General features: G+C 43.2%; 1 protein-coding gene across 1 annotated transcript; it reads right to left on the bottom strand.

Annotated features, from left to right (window-relative positions):
* Nucleotides 1-10,927: 10,927 nt before the first annotated feature.
* LOC122113963 (oocyte expressed protein) lies at nucleotides 10,928-12,417 on the bottom strand. Its single transcript, XM_042687109.1, has 3 exons — nucleotides 12,135-12,417; nucleotides 11,752-11,934; nucleotides 10,928-10,974 (listed from the first exon to the last, which is right to left on the bottom strand). Exons 1-3 carry the CDS (start codon nucleotides 12,415-12,417, stop codon nucleotides 10,928-10,930), a joined length of 513 nt encoding a protein of 170 aa, XP_042543043.1.
* Between the last annotated feature and the right edge of the window lie 5,331 nt (nucleotides 12,418-17,748).

Genomic DNA, 17,748 nt, shown 5'->3' with positions numbered 1-17,748 from the left:
TTACATAAATTTCACACATTTCACAGTATTGTGGGATAGTGATACTTAAAGTCACACTTTAACCTTCACAAGGCAAATTGTCATTATCATGGTCTATAAAGTTTGTGAATTCTATAAGCTTTTGACAATACAACTATTTCTTCCCCATTGGGTGATATGTACATTTCTTTCCTTTTGCTTAGTATAAGCTGTTCCCTCTTACCATTTGGGTTTTGTTAATGTTATTGTTGTTTGGCTGTCATGGGGCTTCAACTCAAAGTCTGGGTGATGTCTCAGAGCTTTTTCCTCTCAAGGCTAGTGCTCTACCACTTTGAGCCACAGTGCCACTTCTGGTTTTCTGATTGTTTATTGGATGTAAGAGTCTTACAGACTTTCCTGCCCATGCTGTCTTTGAACCACAATCCTCAGATCTCAGCCTCCCTAGAGGCATATTTTCATAAAAGGAAGGACACAGATAAACTCATGGACTCTTCTCTCTCAGCTATCTTCAAGCAAGCATCCTCAGATCTCAGCTTCCCATAGCTAGGATTATAAGCATAAGACACCAGCACCTACTTTGTGGGGTTTTATGGCAGCAATGGGTCTTGAATTGAGGGCTAGAAAACACTTGGCTTTTTTTTACTGGAGACTGGCACTTTACCATTTGAGCTGAACCTCCACTTCTTTCTGGTGATTAATTGGAGATAAAAATCAGATTAGCAAGCTGGTTTTGAACCATAATCCTCACATTTCAGCCTCCTAAGCAGCTAACATTATAGCTGTGAGCCCCTAGCCTAGGGGTAATGTTTCCATTACCCCTTTCCTTTTTTTTTTGGTTGGTCGTGGGGCTTGAACTCTGGGCCTGGGTGCTGTCCTTATGCTCTTAGGCTCAAGGTGAATGTTCTACCGCTTGAGCCACAGAGGCACTTCTGGTTTTCTAGTGGTTTATTGGAGATAAAGAGTCTCAGGGACTTTCCTACCCAGGCTGGCTTTGAACTGCAATCCTCAGTTTCCTGAGTAGCTAGGATTATAGGAGTGAGCCACTGGTGACCAGCTCCATACCTCTTAACTTTGTTATTTAGCATGAACTTTCCCCATCCCCAATGTCTATGTATACACCCAGCCGTGTACATAGGACTCTAGGGCAAGGACCTTCTCTGGTTTCCTGATGCTCTATATCCTGACCAGCCTGTGTGTGTATTCAAATTTTGGGGACAGCCTGTTTAGAAGAAAACATAGCTTAAAAAAAAATTCTAGCAGGAAGATTGTTGTAGTATACCTATTATACAACTTATTTCATTGTAACTGGACACTATTCCATCTAAATTTGCAAGCAGACTTTGCCAACTTGCACTTCTTTAATGCATTGAATCAATGAAAATATTCTGGCTCATTATCCATACTAGAGAGCATCTCCTTTCTATGGGAGTAGATGCCCAGAAATGAAAAGACAGAATTTTTATTTCTTTTCAAAACTCTTTCAATCATGAGGTGAGGAGGGAGACTATTTGATTCTATACTAAACTTGTGGATAATTTGTGTCCACACTTTAGTTATTGCTTTATATAAATCATTATTTAAAAGTAAAGCACTAATTCATACTCCAAATAGAATTTGTTGTTAACTGCTATTGCCAAGTGAGAGTGCTCACACCTATAATCCTAGCTACTCAAGATGCTGAGATCTAAGGATCAAAGCAATTCCAGCACAGGTAGAAAAATCAGAGAATCTCACCTCCAATTACCAAGAAAAAGCAAGAAGTAGAGGTGTGGCTCACATGGTAGAGCACCAGTGGTAAATGAAAATGGCAGTCCAAAGTGCAAGGCACTATCCTGAATTCAAGATCCAGTACTGTGTCTCTCTCACACACACACACCCCAAAATAATCACATGGCATTTTGAGAGAAGTGCTATTTCAGTAGATCTCAGGGAGGCGTAAAAAGCTATTTTTAACCATTTCCCAGGTATGCCGAGGCTGCTAGTTAGTGGGTCACATTTTGGGCAGCAGGACTATATACACCGCAATGATGTACCAAAGACTGGATCTAGAGGATCAAACCAGGGCCATGTATCCTCAGGTGCTGTCCACTAAGGTAGATTTCCATCTTTTAAGGGATGGACTTGGACTCAGGAGAAAAAGCACTGCTGTTCATACTCTTTATTCAGTACTAGTCCCTCCGCAGCTTTGAAATGATTTCTATAAAAGTACTTCTGATTCCTTTAACTTTAAATCCAGTTATTCAGCTGGGCACCAGTGGCTCATACTTTTTATGCTAGCCACTCAGAAGGCTGATAAGGTATGAAGCTAGTTCAAGAAGGAAAGTCTATGAGACTCTTATCTCCAGTGAACCAGCAAAAATCCAGAGGTAGAGGTGTCCTACAAGTGGTAGAGTGCCAGTCTTGAGCACAAAAGCTGAGGGGCAGTGCACAGACCTTGAGTTCAAGCCTCAATCCCATAAGCACACATTAAAATGCCTTAGGCTGGGCTGGGAAGTTGGCTCAGTGGTAGAGCGCTTGCCTTGCATGCCTGAGGCCCTGGGTTTGATTCCTCAGCACCACATAAGCAAAAAGAAAAAAGCCGGAAGTGGTGCTGTGGCTCAAGTGGTAGGGCACTAGCCTTGAGCTGAAGAGCTGAGGGACAGCGCCGAGGCCCAGAGTTCAGGCCCCACAACCGGACCAAAAAAATAAAATGCCTTAGGCTGTCAGTGAACTGGCAGGTCAGTAGACCACAGATAGTCTGGTCATCACACCACTGGCAGAGCTATAGCTTGGATTTCCCAGTTTGAGATGGGGACCTCCCTGTTCCAGCACCCAGGTGCCTTAGGAAATACGTGTCACGGAGGTTGTGTGTTTACATGTGCGCCACCCTGGCTCACAAGCACCTCATGTCTAAAAGCTCAGAATATTTAATAAGTTCCTGGGCTCTCTTTAGTGGTTGAAAATGAAGTTGAAAGTTACAAAAAGACCATAAAGTGTGTCCTAAATGTTTTTGTATGTGGCTACTATTGGGTCTTCAACTCAGGGTCTGAACTCTCACTTGAGACTCACCCCTAGTTTCAGCTTTTTCCTGGTTAGTTGGGGTAAGAGTCTCACATGACTTTTCTACCCAGCCTGTCTTCAAACCTCCATTCTTAGATCTCCCTCTTCTGACTAGCCAGAATTACACGCGTGAGCCACTGGAGTCAGCAATCACACCGCTTTCCCTTCATTTATTGTTTGTGGGGTTTTGTTTTTTTGATTTTTTTCATTTTTTGTCTGTTATGGGGCTTGAGCTCTGGGTCTGGATGCTGTCCCTCAGCTCTTCAGTTCAAGGCAAGTACTCTACCACCTGAGCCACAGCGCCACTTCTGGTTTTCTGGTGGTTAATTGGAGGTAAGAGTCTCACGGAGTTTCCTGCCTGGGCTGGCTTTGAACCAAGATCCTCAGATCTCAGTCTCCTAAGTAGCTAGGATTACAGGCATGAGCCACCAATGCCTGGCCTTTATTAAGATTGTTATAACAGGTAGGCGCTGGTGGCTCACGCCTGTAATCCTAGCTACTCGGGAGGCTGAGCTCTGAGGATCACGGTTCAAAGCCAACCGGGGCAGGAAAGTCCGTGAGACTCTTATCTCCAATAAAACCACTAGAAAACCAGAAGTGGCACTGTGGTTCAAGTGGTAGAGCGCTCGCCTTGAGCTGAAGAGCTGAGGGACAGCGCTCAGGCCCAGAGTTCAAGCCCCATGACCGCCCAAAAAAAAAGATTGTTATAGCTACACATTCTCTTCCAACTCCCTACCATATTCTTCCAAGTGGTATAAAATTACTTGGAAATTTTGCAACTTACAAAGAAATTCTTCCAGGAAAGGAACTTAATCTACAGAGAAGATTCTAATAAATTCAGGAAATCTTGCCATATTAATAGGACTATTCAGTTCATGAGAAGCACTAAATCCCACTTAGCAGGGCATGCTGTAATCTCAGCACTGAGAAGCTGAGGCAGGGGGATCAAGTGTCTGAGGCAAAAACAAGCCAGTTGCTTGTGGCTCAAGCATGGAATTCTAGCTACTCAGGAGGCTGAGATCTGAGGAATAATTTGAAGCCATTCCTGGCAAGAAAATCTGAGTGACTCTTATGTCCACTTAACCAACAAAATGCTTGACAAGGAGCTGTGGCTCAATGGTAGGAGGTCAACTTTGAAGGGGAAAAGCTAAGGACAGCACCCAGTCCTTGAGAAAAAGCATGTACATGCACACATGTGCACACACTTGCATGTGCACACATACACACACATACACACACACAGAACAACAAAAAAACAGAATGAGGAAGAGAATCAGAAGGGCGAGGAGGAAGAGGATATAATAATCACTGAAATTGAGCAAAATATTATTGAACATTTAAATCCCTTAACAATGACAAATATATTCACATATTTATGGTTTTTTCATTAGGGTAATAAATCCAGTACATATGATCTCATGTACTATTTCCAACAGACAAATCAGATTGTAAGTTTATATCAGATTATGGTTATAAGACGTATTGTCATACTACACCTAATCGGCTTACAAAAATCTATCATGCATGTTTTTTCCTTTTTTTTTGTTGCCAGTCCTATGGCTTGAACTCAGGGTCTGGGCACTGTTCCAGGGCTTCTTTTGCTCAAGACTAGCACTCTACCACTTGAGCCACAGTGCCACTTTTGGCTTTTTCTGTTCTGTGGCACTGAAGAATCAAACCCAGGGCTTCATGCATGCTAGGCAAGCACTCTACCACTAGGTCACATGCCCGGCCCCTCTCTCATCTGTATTTTAATTTGAATTTTTACTATACCCTATTGATCTTTTTATTTTTTGATATATTTATCTTTCGAGTATTAGGGTAATTTCTAAAAGAGAAAGGATTTAATGTTAGAATATCTGAGTTGTAAATGGTGAATCTAACATATGCTTTGAGTGTGTGTGTGTGTGTGTGTGTGTGTGTGTGTTGGGGCTTGAACTCAAGGTATAGACACTGGTACTGAGATTTTTTTATTAAGGCTAGTACTCTACCACTTGAGCACAGTGGTGGTTGAGATAAAGAGTTAACCACTTCTGGTGACCAGTTAACCACTTCTGGTGATTAATTTGAGATAGAGTCTCACAGACTTTCCTGCCAAAGCTGGCTTCAAACCATGGTCCTCAAATCTCAGCTTCCTGAGTAGCTAGAATTATAGGCATGAGTCACCTGCACCAAGATAGACATGTATTAGGAATATATTTCTAATATATATTAGAATATATATTTAGGTATTTAGAAGAATCTAAATATGTTCTGTTAAATATATATAAATAAAATATATAATGTACTAGACAAAAGTATATCCATTTTTATATATCACAATTAAATATACATAATTATGTTTATGCCAAATATTTATATATGCATTTGTATGTCATATTTTTAATATACAAATATGCTTCATATAAATATACTTATATATTTATTATACAACATGTTTTATATTATATATACAAATATATATTTGTATATAAATATATTGTTTCTTTTATATTCAAATATATTTCTAATATGTTTAGAAATATATTAAATATGTAAAATGTGTGGCACAAAATATACAATAAAATCTCTTTTCCATTATGTGTATATATAGCGAGCGAGGGAGGGAGAGAAAGAGAGGCTGAGGAACAGGAGGAGGAAGATTAATAGCATCATACAAACTATCAAATGGAACAACTTTAATATAAAATACTAAGTGAGAGCCAGGTGCTGGTGACTCATACCTGTAATCTTAGCTATGCAGGAGGCTGAGATCTGAGGATTGTTGCTCGTAGTCACCCCAGCAGGAAAGTCCATGAGATTCTTCTTTCCAATTAATCACAGAAAAAGCCAGAAGTAGAACTATGGCTCAAATGGTAGAGTGCTAACCTTGAGCAAAAAGAGCTCAGGACAGCACTCAGGCCCAGTTCAAGCTCCAGGACCAGTGAAAGAAGGAAGGGAGGAAGGAAGGCGGAAGGAAGGAAGGAAAGGAGGGAGGGAGGAAGAGAGGGAGGGAGGGAGGAAGAGAGGGAGGGAGGGAGGGAGGGAAGGAGGGAAGGAGGGAAGGAAGGGAGAAGGGAGGGAGGGAGGGAGAAGGGAGGGAGGGAGAAGTGAGAAATAAGGAAACTGTATGCATTTTATCATTTGTGGCAAAAACAGGTATGTTTGGCCATTTGTACTGGCTCAGGCCTGTAATTCTAGCTGATCCAGAGGCAGAGATCAGGAGAATCACAATTTGTGGCCAGTGCAGGCAAAAGGTAGCAAGACCACATATCAACCAATAAAAACTGAAAATTATAGTAACAACTCAGTTTCTGCCTGAGCTGTTAAATCCCTAGTGTTCATTGTCTCTCTGGTCTATGGCAACACTGCACAGGGATGGAGAAATACTGTGTCCTTAGGTAAAAGCCCAGTTCCTTCTGAGCAGCTCCTCTTCACTGTCCCTAGTTTCAGTAATATCCTCATGGGCCATCATTGATCAGTTTGCAGGAACTCTGAAGATGTCAGCTAATGGGGTTAGGGCACCAGTGGCTCATGACTCTAACCCTAGCTCCTCAGAGGCTGAGACCATGAGGATGACAGTTTGAAGCCAGCCAAGGCAAAAAGAAAGCCTATGTGAAAGTCTATCTCCAAATAACCAGCAACAAAACAGGCTGGAGTCCTGGCTCAAGTGGAAAAGTACTAGTGAACAAACCCAGCTACCAGCAAAGAGTTGAGTTTGGCTGGACCTAGTCCATGCTGTGACCATGCTGACATTTCTCATCACTGTAGAACAAAACTCTGAGCCCTAAAAACTTTTCTACACACATAACTCTTAACATCTTAGAGCATTTTCCTGCAATGTTCTCTAGAAGCCATATGGCAAAGACATGGTTTCCAGTGTGGTGCTCTTGAGAGTTGGTAAAACCTTTAAGAGGTGACAACTAGAGAGGTTTTGGGGTTACTGGGGCATTCCCTTGAAGTGGATTAGTGAGACCCTATCTTAACCAAATTCCCTTGAAGTGGATTAGTGAGACCCTATCTTAACCAAATTCCCTTGAAGTGGATTAGTGAGACCCTATCTTAACCAAATAAGATATAGTGGGGTACATGTCTACAAGTCTATTACATGGAAGTCTTAGTCCAAGCAAAAAGCATGAAATCCTATCAGAAAAGTAAATAAAGCAAAAAGGACTAGGGGCCAGTGGTAAAATGCTTCCCTTAACAAGAGTGAGGCCTGGAGTTCTAACCCCAGTACTTCAAAAAGAAAGTAATTTAAGTGGAACACTAAAACTTACTTACCTACTGCAAACAAAGAGATAAAGAACAACAAAGCATATGACAGCAAAACAAATAACTACCAGAAAATCTGATGACAGCAATAATTGCACTGGACTACAAAATCAAAAGGTAGAGATAGGCCACATCTGATGGCACGTATCTTGTGGTCCCAGCACTGGAGAAGCTGAAGCCAAGAGGATTAGAAATGTAACACCAGCCGGGGCTGCAAACAGAAAGACAGACAGAGACAGACAGAGCTCAAGAGAGCAAACCCACTGATAGTCCCAGAAAGTCATTTCAGTTGTTGTGGCGCATGTACAGAATGTGGTACATCCCAGAATTCAGGGGTCTGAGGCAGCATGATCAGGATAAGGCCAGACTGGAAAACACTGACTTCCAGCAATATTATAAAGGAAATGTCCAATGTTGGAATACATTATATACAAGCATGAAAACCAGTGAAATCTCCCCCTGCATAAGTAACATATGATGTTAAAAAGACTATGGGCTGGGGCTGGGAAGGTGGCTCAGTGGTAGAGCGCTTGCCTTGCATGCCTGAGGCCCTGCTTTCGATTCCTCAGCACCACATGAGCAAAAAGATAAAAGCCAGAAGTGGCTCTGTGGCTCAAGTGGTAGAGCACTAGCCTTGAGCTGAAGAGCTGAGGGACAGCACCCAGGTCCAGAGTTCAGGCTCCACAACTGGACACCCCCCCCCCAAAAAAAAAAAGGCTATGGGCTTTGCTGGGCATGGGTGGCTTAAGCCTGTAATCCTACCTACTACTGAGATCCGAGGACCATGGTTCAAAGCCAGCCCAGACAGGAAAATCTGTTGAGACTTTTATCTCTGATAAACTACTCAGAAAAAGCCACAAGTGGCACTGTGGCTCAAGTGGTAGAGCATACAGAGGCTCAAAGAGAGCAGCCAGGCCCTGAGTTCAAGCCCCAGGACCAACAAAAGAAAAAAAAAAAAGACTACAAGCTGGACACCCATGGATCATACCTGTATTCCTAGCTATTCAGAAGAGCTGAGGATCATAGTTCAAAACCTGCCTAGGAAGGAGAGTCCATAAGACCCTTATTTCCAATTAACAGCAAAAAGACAGAAGTAGAGGTGAGGCACTAGTGGTAGAATGCCAGCTTTGAATGATAAAGCTAAGGAAAAGCAGCCATGCTTTTTTTTTTTTTTTTTGGTCGGTCATAGGGCTTGAACTTGGCCTGGACACTGTCCCTCAGCTCTTCAGCTCAAGGCAAGCGCTCTAATGCTTGAGCCACAGCACCACTTCCAGTTGTCTGGAGATTAAGAGTGTCACAGCCTTTCCTGCCTGGGCTGGCTTTCAACCATGATCCTCATATCTCAGCCTCCTGAGTAGCTATGATTACAGGTATGTGTTCCATGCAGAACCAATATATATCCAGTATAACTCCTGGAGTCTGAAACCTAGAACAAAGGAATTATCTTTTGCCAATGTAAGTATGGTATTAGCAAGTGGGTCAAAAGGAACCCAAATATGTTTGAAAGGGCTGCCATAACAAAATGCCACAGACTAGATGAATATGTTGTTAAAAGTTCCAGGACCTATAAATCCAAGATGGAAGAAGTCAAGAGGTTAGGAATACAAGTCCTTTCTCCTTGGCTTACAGAAAACCCCCTCCTGTGTCTTTGCATGGTCTTCCTGTGTTCACATCTATGTCCAAATTTCCCCTTCTTATAGGGAACTGGTCATAGTAGACTACAAACTAGCCATATGACCTCTATTTTACCTCCATCGCCATTTTAAAGTCTCTGTCTTCACATTAAATCACATTCTGAGGCCCTGGAGCTTAGGATTCGAGTATCTGATACCACATATGAAGGATGGAAGCATGTAGGATCACCCAGTAATTTCAGTTTTGAAAAGTTAAGTTTAACCATAAACCTTGCTCCACAAATAAGTCAAAACACTCATTGGCTTTGTAGAATTCTCACCTGAAGAAAATTTGACACATCTGAGAGAGAAAATAGGAGTCAAGTGCCAGTGGCTTACACCTGTAATCCCAGATACTTAGGAGGCTGTTATTTGAGGATCATGGTTTGAAGCCAGCCCAATCAGAAAAGTCAATGAGACTTACATTTCTAATTAACTTCCATAAAAGCTAAAAGTGGAAGTGTAGCTCAAGTGGTCAAGTACCAGGTTGAGCAAAAAAAGAAAGCTAAGAGATAGCACATAGTTCTGAGTACTAGTATATGTGTACACACACACACACACACACACACACACACACACACACACACACACACACACACACACACACACACACACACACACACACACACACACACACACACACACACACACACACACACACACACACACACACTATGGGAAACCAGAAAAAAATGTTTGATGTAGTAAAGTCTTTCCTATGCAAAAAAAATAAACAAGAGGATGCAAAAAAAATACACAAGAGGTTGCAAATATGAGACCATTAAAGCAAATGTAGGTAATGGTCATTGTCCCCTGTAATCCAAGACTCACAATTTAAGACTTGTGTGAATGTAAAATCCTACAAAAGGCTAGCTCCTCTTACTGCCAAGCAGGAGAGGGAACTGCATGACTCAACCCAACCTCCATGTTCTCTAAAGGCCTAGAGCTCTTGACACTTTCTGACCCAAGAATTCCAGTTCCCAAAAGTGGCAGCACAAGTGCAGAACCCATCTTGCAGATAGTTGGGTCACTGAGGTAGGATTAAAATTGACCAGCTTCCCAGTCTGCCATGAACACCTGTGTGGCATCACAGACAATGAATACAGCTGACACCAAGGCAGAACTCACCTTCACCCAGCGTTCTAAAGGTCCATCTAGCACACTGGAAAGACATCCATCTCCCACACAAGTTGGAGACTGCCTGCCTGGTGCTCGGCCCTATCAAGAAACAGCTTCAAAGTGAACACCTCAGAGGTCACCTTGACATCTTGTGCTCATTAGAAATGCAAATTGTGAGCCTTTCAATGTACTGAATGAGAATCTGGAGAAAGAGCCTGGGAAATTGTGTTTTGACAAGCTCTCAGGTGGGTTCTTCCTGATCTTAACATTTGGAAACCAATTAGGGGTTTACATAAATTGTTTCTTAACAAAAGAGTTGGGACAGAACCTCCTATTTGTAGTCTCATTACTGAACAAGCTAAGGTAGGAGGACTGCTTAAGCCCAGGAGTTGGGTGGGCTGTTAGCCTGGGCAACAAAAAGGGAGTTCACCTCAAACAACCACCAAAAAACTACATCAATCAATTGTATACTCCTGTATTTGAGGACCTGCCTCTGACCATAAATGGTAGGAACTCAAGATGTATTGTAGTCAGGAACTAATCTGTTGAACTGAAACCCCTTTGTACACTTAAGGATTTTTTTTTAATATGTAAAAAGGAGAAAAAAATCACTATCAGGCTTCTACTCACTCCTTACTGCTACATGGTTTATGTATTTTTATTACATGTGATCAAAAATATCTTTGTATGCCAGATGCCCCAAAATTCTTTTATTATAGTTCTTGTTATCCCTGAAGGTACGCAAAAAACAAATACAGCAATTTAAGAATACTTGCTTGTCTTCAACTTAAATAGCAGAAGCAAGGCTGTCTATATAACACTCCTGACAAACTGTCTTAAACAGGATGCTGGGGAGTGTTTGATCATTACTCATGGTTCTTCAAAAACTCTTCAAGTTGCTGCATCCTCTCAGCTGGAAAAGAAGCAATTGATACCAGTCATCCACAAGAAAAAATGTTCTGTGATTAGAAAAAGAAAAAGGGCAGGGAAGGTGGCTCAGTGGTGGAGTACTCGCCTTGCATGCATGAGGCCCTGGGTTCGATTCCTCAGCACCACATAAGCAGAAAAAGCCAGAAGTGGCACTGTGGCTCAAATGGTAGAGCACTAGCCTTGAGCTGAAGAGCTGAGGGATAGCACCCAGGTCCAGAGTTCAGGCCCCACAACCGACAAAAAAGAAAAGGAAAGGTCTGGACACATAGCTTTTAAGATTGGACCTGAGCCAGGCCCTGGTGGCTCATGCATGTAACCCTTAGCTATTCAGGACGCTGAGATCTGAGGATTGAGGTTCAAAGAAAAGTCTGAGAGACTCTCACCTGCAATTAATAAGCCAAAAGTGGAGCTGTTGCTCAAGTGGTAGAATGCTAGCCTTGAGCAAAAAAAAAAAAGATCAAAGGGACAGCATCCAGGCCTTGAGTTCAAGCCCCAGAAGTGATATGCCACACCCAACTTGGCTATGGGAATAATGGTGTGGTCCTGCTAAGACTGAGGTGGGCAGTGATGCACCTGAAACCATCTAATCTCCACTTTCTTGCCCTAAACCTGCTAAAGGGTACCTCAGAAGCTCTGCAGTTTCCTAATGTTTAGGAACTTAAAGATGTTGTGAGGAGTTTAAAGGAGGCTAGAGAGAGGCCAATAGGCCACAAGGGTCACCTGGGACTCCCTCCTCAGGCTGGTTCCCAAAGCCCCTCACCTCGCTTGACCTTAAGTTCTTTGTACCACACTGCTAGGCTTAGAAGAAAGCCCTTCAGGAGATTCTGCTCTCGAGGCCGTCCAAAGATGGTGATTTCAGCCACTGTCCCACAGGGCAACTTGGTCACATGCAGCAAGGCCTGACTCAGCCATTCCAGTTCGTTGATGGTGGATTGGTTTGCACCTAAACAAGGTAGGGGAGACTCTTAAGGCGGGCACAGTGGCAGGTCGAGATTTGAAGGGAATGCTGCCCAGGGAAGGGTAGCACTGAGGACTTGGGGGTGGGGGAGAAACTCCTGCAAAATGGGGGATGGAGGCTGTAGAGCAAGGCCCAGCTGACCTCTCCCCACCTGGCACCAAGCCCTCAGATTAGGGGCAGCTCACCAAGTATCTCCTCTACCACCCATGTCTCCAGGTAGAAGACGATAGGTTGGCTCATTTCTGTAACGGGAAACCACCAAGGCACGACGCGAACTTGAGGTGACGGAAGTGGAGCCCTAAGCAGTCTGTCCAGGTTTGGAGACGGCTCCTGTCCACCTGGTCCAGCCTCAGCAGACGGTTGCTGGCCACCTTGACGAGCCTCAGCAGATGGCTGCTCTCCACTCTGCGAAGGCTCAACAGGCCTCGCGACTTCAAGCATAGGGGACCTAAAGTCTGGAGGACCCATGGCCTAAAAGCTAGGCTGCAAAGGCTGGAGCCAACTTCCTCCCAGGCCCGGCTCTTTATGGAGCCCCGAGCCCCGCCCCATGGGCGGGTGCTCCTTAGTGGCCCACCGGTCCATGGTGGCTGGGGCCTCTTCTCAATCACTTCCGGCCTCCAGTCACTTCCGCTTCTTCCCGGAACTAGTTATGACGGGGCCTGGAGACTCTTGAATCGTCATCTCAGCTACAGAATATACAGCCTCACGGCCTCTGCTCCAGCGTGTCACGGTCAACAGTGTAAAGCTGATTCTACTTCAGCCTGTGTGGAAATGTGTATAGTTTATTTATTTTTATTGAATCATCGTCAGTGCCTAGGATAAGGTTTTCCAGTTCCCTTCCAAAGACAGGTAGGCAGATGAGGCCCAGAGCAGGCCCAACGAGCCTGTAAATGTTCTCTCCTCTCCTGATTCTGCCTCTCCAGATGGTTACCGTTTTGAAATTATTCAAGTGACTCTATCCTGTTTTTTCAACAAAATGTCACAGGTGGCCATAATAGACCACATAAAAAGTTAGACAAATTTTATTTCCACAATCCTAACACAGCCAACATCAGTGTACATTTCTTCCCCATGTTCTTAATCTCTTATAGAATTTCAAAGTCGGCCTCTGGTGGCTCACATGCCCATCATCCTAGCTATCCAGGCGGCTGAGATCTGAGGATTGTAGTTCAAAGCCAGCCCTGTCAGAAAGTCCCTGTGAGATTCTTATCTCCATTAACCATTGAAAGGCAGAAGTGGAGCTGTGGTTGAGTGCTAGCCTTGAGCAAAAGAGCTTAGAGACAATGCCAAGCTCCAGGAATGAACAACAACAAAAAAGTCAGTTTATTAAAGATATCACACATTTGAAACTATCATAAAACAGTTTAAAAGCTGTGGACAGCCGGGTGCCAGTGGCTCACACCTGTAATCCTAGGTACTGGGGAGGCTGAGATCTGAGAATTGTGGTTCAAAGCCAGCCCAGGCAGGAAAATCTATGAGACTCTTATGGCTAGGGCCATATGCATGAGAGACCAACACAGATAGATTTTTTTTTAAGTATCTTATTTTGGATTTTTAATTCCAAAAATCTGCCTTTTCAATCCCCTCCTTTCTGTCATATCCTCTCTTCCCACCAAAAGTTCAATATTACTTTTAGGATTCTCCTTCCACTTAAAAAAAAAAAAAGTATATATAAGGTAGGTATGGTGACTCATACTTGTAACCCTAGCTATAGTCACAAAGCAGAGATCAGGAGGTTTCCAGCCAGAGGACAACCTGAACTAAAAGTTGAGGAGACATCATCTCAACCAATAAAAACTGGGCATGGTGGTGTACCTGGCATCCCAGCTAAGTTGAAGTGTAAATAGGAGGAATGTGGTCTAGATCAGCCTATCTGAAAAAGGATAAAAGAAAAAGGGCTGGGGGCTTGGCTCAGGTAGTTGAGAGCTTGCCTAGCAGGTTCAAGGCCCTGGCTTTCAACCTCAGTACCAATATAAAAAGTGCATGAATGTCTTTTATTTTTCTATAATATTAAATATTTTCTTGTATTCTTTCTCTGCTAAGTATTTATTTGGGGAAAAATTAAACCCATGGAAGACTGCCAAAAACTAAACATTTACATTTTATACTTTCCATTTTGTTTCATCAATTCTGAACATTTTACTCCATTTTATCTCTCTACCTAGATAGACCTTTATTGTGAACTACTTGGAAGCAGATAGCATAATGCTTTATCCCAAGTAATTTAACATGATCCCCTAAGCATGAATAATGACATTCTCCTAACCCTAAATATTCAACAATTTTTCACTCAGGAAATTGAACAGTGTAGTACTCTATCTAATACAGATTAGATTTTTCAGAGGCTGGAAAGGTGGCTCTGTGGTAGAGTGCTTGCCTTTCATGCATGAGGCCGTGAGTTCAATTCCTCAGCACCACATAAGCAGAAAAGCTGGTGGTAGCGCTGTGGCTCAAGTGGTAGAGTGCTAGCCTTGAGTTGAAGAGCTGAGGGACAGCACCCAGGCCCAGAGTTCAGGCCCCATGACTGGCAAAAAAAAAAAGATTAGATTTTCAGTCCTCCTAGTTTTCACAATTGACTTTTTTTTTCTTTTTTTGGTCAGTCATGGGGCTTGAACTCTGGTCCTGAGCGCTGTCCCTTAGCTCTTCAGCTCAAGGCTACTACTCTACCATGTAAGCTCTACCACTTCCAGTTTTCTGGTGGTTTATTGGAGATGTGTCTCATGGCCTTTCCTGGCTGGGCTGGCTTTGAACCAGGATCCTCCGATCTCAGCCTCCTGAATAGCTAGGATTACAGGAGTGAGCCACTGGCACCTGGCTTCCAATTGACATTTTTTTTTTTTTGATACATGTTCTTGCTTTGTAGCTTAAGCTGTCCTCAAGCTTGAGATCCTCCTGTCTTACCTTCCTGAGTATCTAATTTTCAGTGCTGTCTAGTCAAATTCACCTCCTTTGTTATATCTCTGGTCTTTTTTAATTTAGAGTCATTCTGGGGTTTTTTTTGTTTTGTTTTTTGTTGTTTTGTTTTTTTGTCATTTGTGGGGCTTGAATTCTGGGTCTGGACGCTGTCCCTGAACTCTTCAGCTCAAGGTGAGTGCTCTACCAGTGGAGCCACAGTGCTACTTCTGGTTTTCTGGTGGTTAATTCGCGATTAGAGTCTCACTGACTTTCCTTGTCCTGGCTGGGCTGTAAACCTTGATCCTCAAATCTCAGCCTTCTGAGTAGCAAGGATTACAGGTATCAGCCACCAGCACCAGGCTCATAATAATGACATTTTTTAAGTGTTTTTTGTTGTGGAACATTTCAAGTATACAATAGATATGAACATAGGTTTTTCAGACCCCAGGGTTAAACTTCAGGAGTTACACATGTTGGGTCTGGCCATTTATCCTTGTACATGAAATAAAGAGACATGGTGAAGAGCTGAGAATGATTTATTACATGGCAGCCATGAGAAGATGACTTCAGTACATCTCCAGCCATCTTCAGCAGTACAGACATGAATTATATACTTGACAGGGAACAAGCAACAGACAGGGAGCCTGGTTCTAGAGTGAGGCAAAATAATTAATGAGACCTTGATGATTCCCATAAAGTTTAGTTAAAAACATGGCATTGCCAGGTGGCAGTGGCTCAGGCCTATAATCCTAGCTACTCAGGAGGCTGACACTAAGGATCTAGGGCTGAAGCCTGCCTAGGCAGAAAAGTCCGTAAGACTCTATTTTTGTTGTTGTTGATCATGGGGCCTAAACTCTGGGCTTGGGCGCTGTCCCTGGGCTCTTCAACTCAAGGCTGGCGCTCTACCACTTGAGCCACAGCACCACTTCCTGCTTTTTCTTCTTATGTAGTGCTGAGGAATCGAACCAAGGGCCTCATGCATGCAAGGCAAGCACTCTACCACTGAGCCACCTTCCCAGCCCCATAAGACTCTTGAATTCCAATTAATGACCAAAAAACCTGGAAGTAAAGCCAGGAGCCAGTGGCTCATACCTATAATCCTAGTTACTCAGGAGGCTAAGATCTGAGGATTGTAGTTCAAAGCCAGCCCAGGAAGGAAAGTCCATGAAACTCCAATTAACTACCAGAAGACCTGAAGCAGTGCTGTGGCTCAAAGTGGTAGAGCTCTAGCCTTGAGCGAAAGAGCTGGAGAGTGCCCAGGTTTCGGGGGCAGGGGGAAAGGGGAGAGATGGAAGTAGAGCTTCAGCTCAAGTGGTAGAGTGCTAGCCTTGAGCAAAAAAGCTCAGGGATAACACTCAGACCCTAAGTTAAAGCCCTAGGACCACCAAAAAGAAAAAAAAAAAGTAGAGACAAGACATTGTTTAGATCATTGATCATTTGAACACAATTAGATAATTTTAGCTTATTGTGGTTAGGAATTCCTGGAAAAGGAGGCTTTCAGAAGGTCTGGTAGAACAGAGAGAAAGAGAGAGAGGATAATGAATTATCTGCTTTTCAAAGTATTTAATTAAAGCAATATGCTAAGATTGAATATGTAGCTCAGCTGTAAAGTGCTCATCTGGCATACCTCAAGCCCTGGGTTTTATCTTCATCTCCACATATAGGAATAAACAAATAAATCAATAAAGTGGCATTATGTGACTATACAATTTTGGTTGTTTTTTTTTTTCCGTTCATGGGCCTTGAACTCAAGGCCTTTGCACTGTCCCTGAGCTACTTTGCTCAAGGCTAGAACTCTACCACTTTGAGCCACAGAACCACTTCTGGTTTGTTTTTTTTTTTTTTTGGTCCGGTCGTGGGGCCTGAACTCTGGGCCTGGGCGCTGTCCCTCAGCTCTTCAGCTTAAGGCTAGCGCTCTACCACTTGAGCCACAGCGCCACTTCCGGCTTTTTTCTTTTTGCTTATGTGGTGCTGAGGAATCGAACCCAGGGCCTCAGGCATGCAAGGCAAGTGCTCTACCACTAAGCCACCTTCCCAGCCCCCACTTCTGGTTTTTGAGAGGTTAGTTGGAAGTAAGAATCTCATGGGGACTTTTCTCCCAGCCTGGCTTTGAACCACGATCCTCAGATCGCCCCCTGAGCAACTAGGATTATAGGCATGAGCCACCAGCATCCAGCTATGACTGTACAGTTTAACTTTCTCATTCCTTGGCTTGCTCATCAGTAAAATGTTAATTAAAAACAGTAATTCTTGCAGGATTGTCCAGAAAAAATCAAATAATGCTAATATAGAACTGAGCACAATTTCTAGCTCATAGAAATTTCCTGGTTTTAAATAAATATATATATAAATATATGTATATATACATATATATATTTGTGTGTATATACAGAATATATATATATCAGGATGGACTTAAACATTCTCACTGTCTCCATCGCTGTCATTAACAGCTTTGAACTCCGGGTGTGACCTTGAGCAAGACTTGGTGGCACCATTTTGGTTGGTTGTTTGTCTCTGGCACTTGAACTCAGGGCTCCCACTCTCACTCAGCTCTTTTACTCAAGGCTAATAGCTCTATTATTGAGCTACACCTCCGCTTCTGGATTTTTGTTGGGAGATAAGGCTATCACCAATTTGTCTGCTGGGGTTTGAACTTTGGGGTTCAGGCCCCACGACCGGACCCAAAAAAAAAAAAAAAAGAAAAAGAAACTCTACCATTTTTTTTTCTGGTCATAAGGCCTGAACTCTAGGCCTAGGCACTGTCCCTCAGCTCTTCAGCTCAAGGCTAGCGCTCTACCACTTGAGCTACAGCGCCACTTCTGGCTTTTTCTGTTTATGTGGTGCTGAGGAATCAAACCCAGGGCCTCATGCATGCAAGGCAAGCACTCTACCACTGAGCCA

The sequence above is a fragment of the Dipodomys spectabilis genome, unplaced genomic scaffold, assembly GCF_019054845.1.
Source record: "Dipodomys spectabilis isolate Male_0828 unplaced genomic scaffold, ASM1905484v1 ptg000102l, whole genome shotgun sequence".
Lineage (NCBI taxonomy): Eukaryota > Metazoa > Chordata > Mammalia > Rodentia > Heteromyidae > Dipodomys > Dipodomys spectabilis.
Note: the sequence above shows the minus strand (reverse complement) of the source record. Positions and strands in the feature narration are given on the sequence as shown.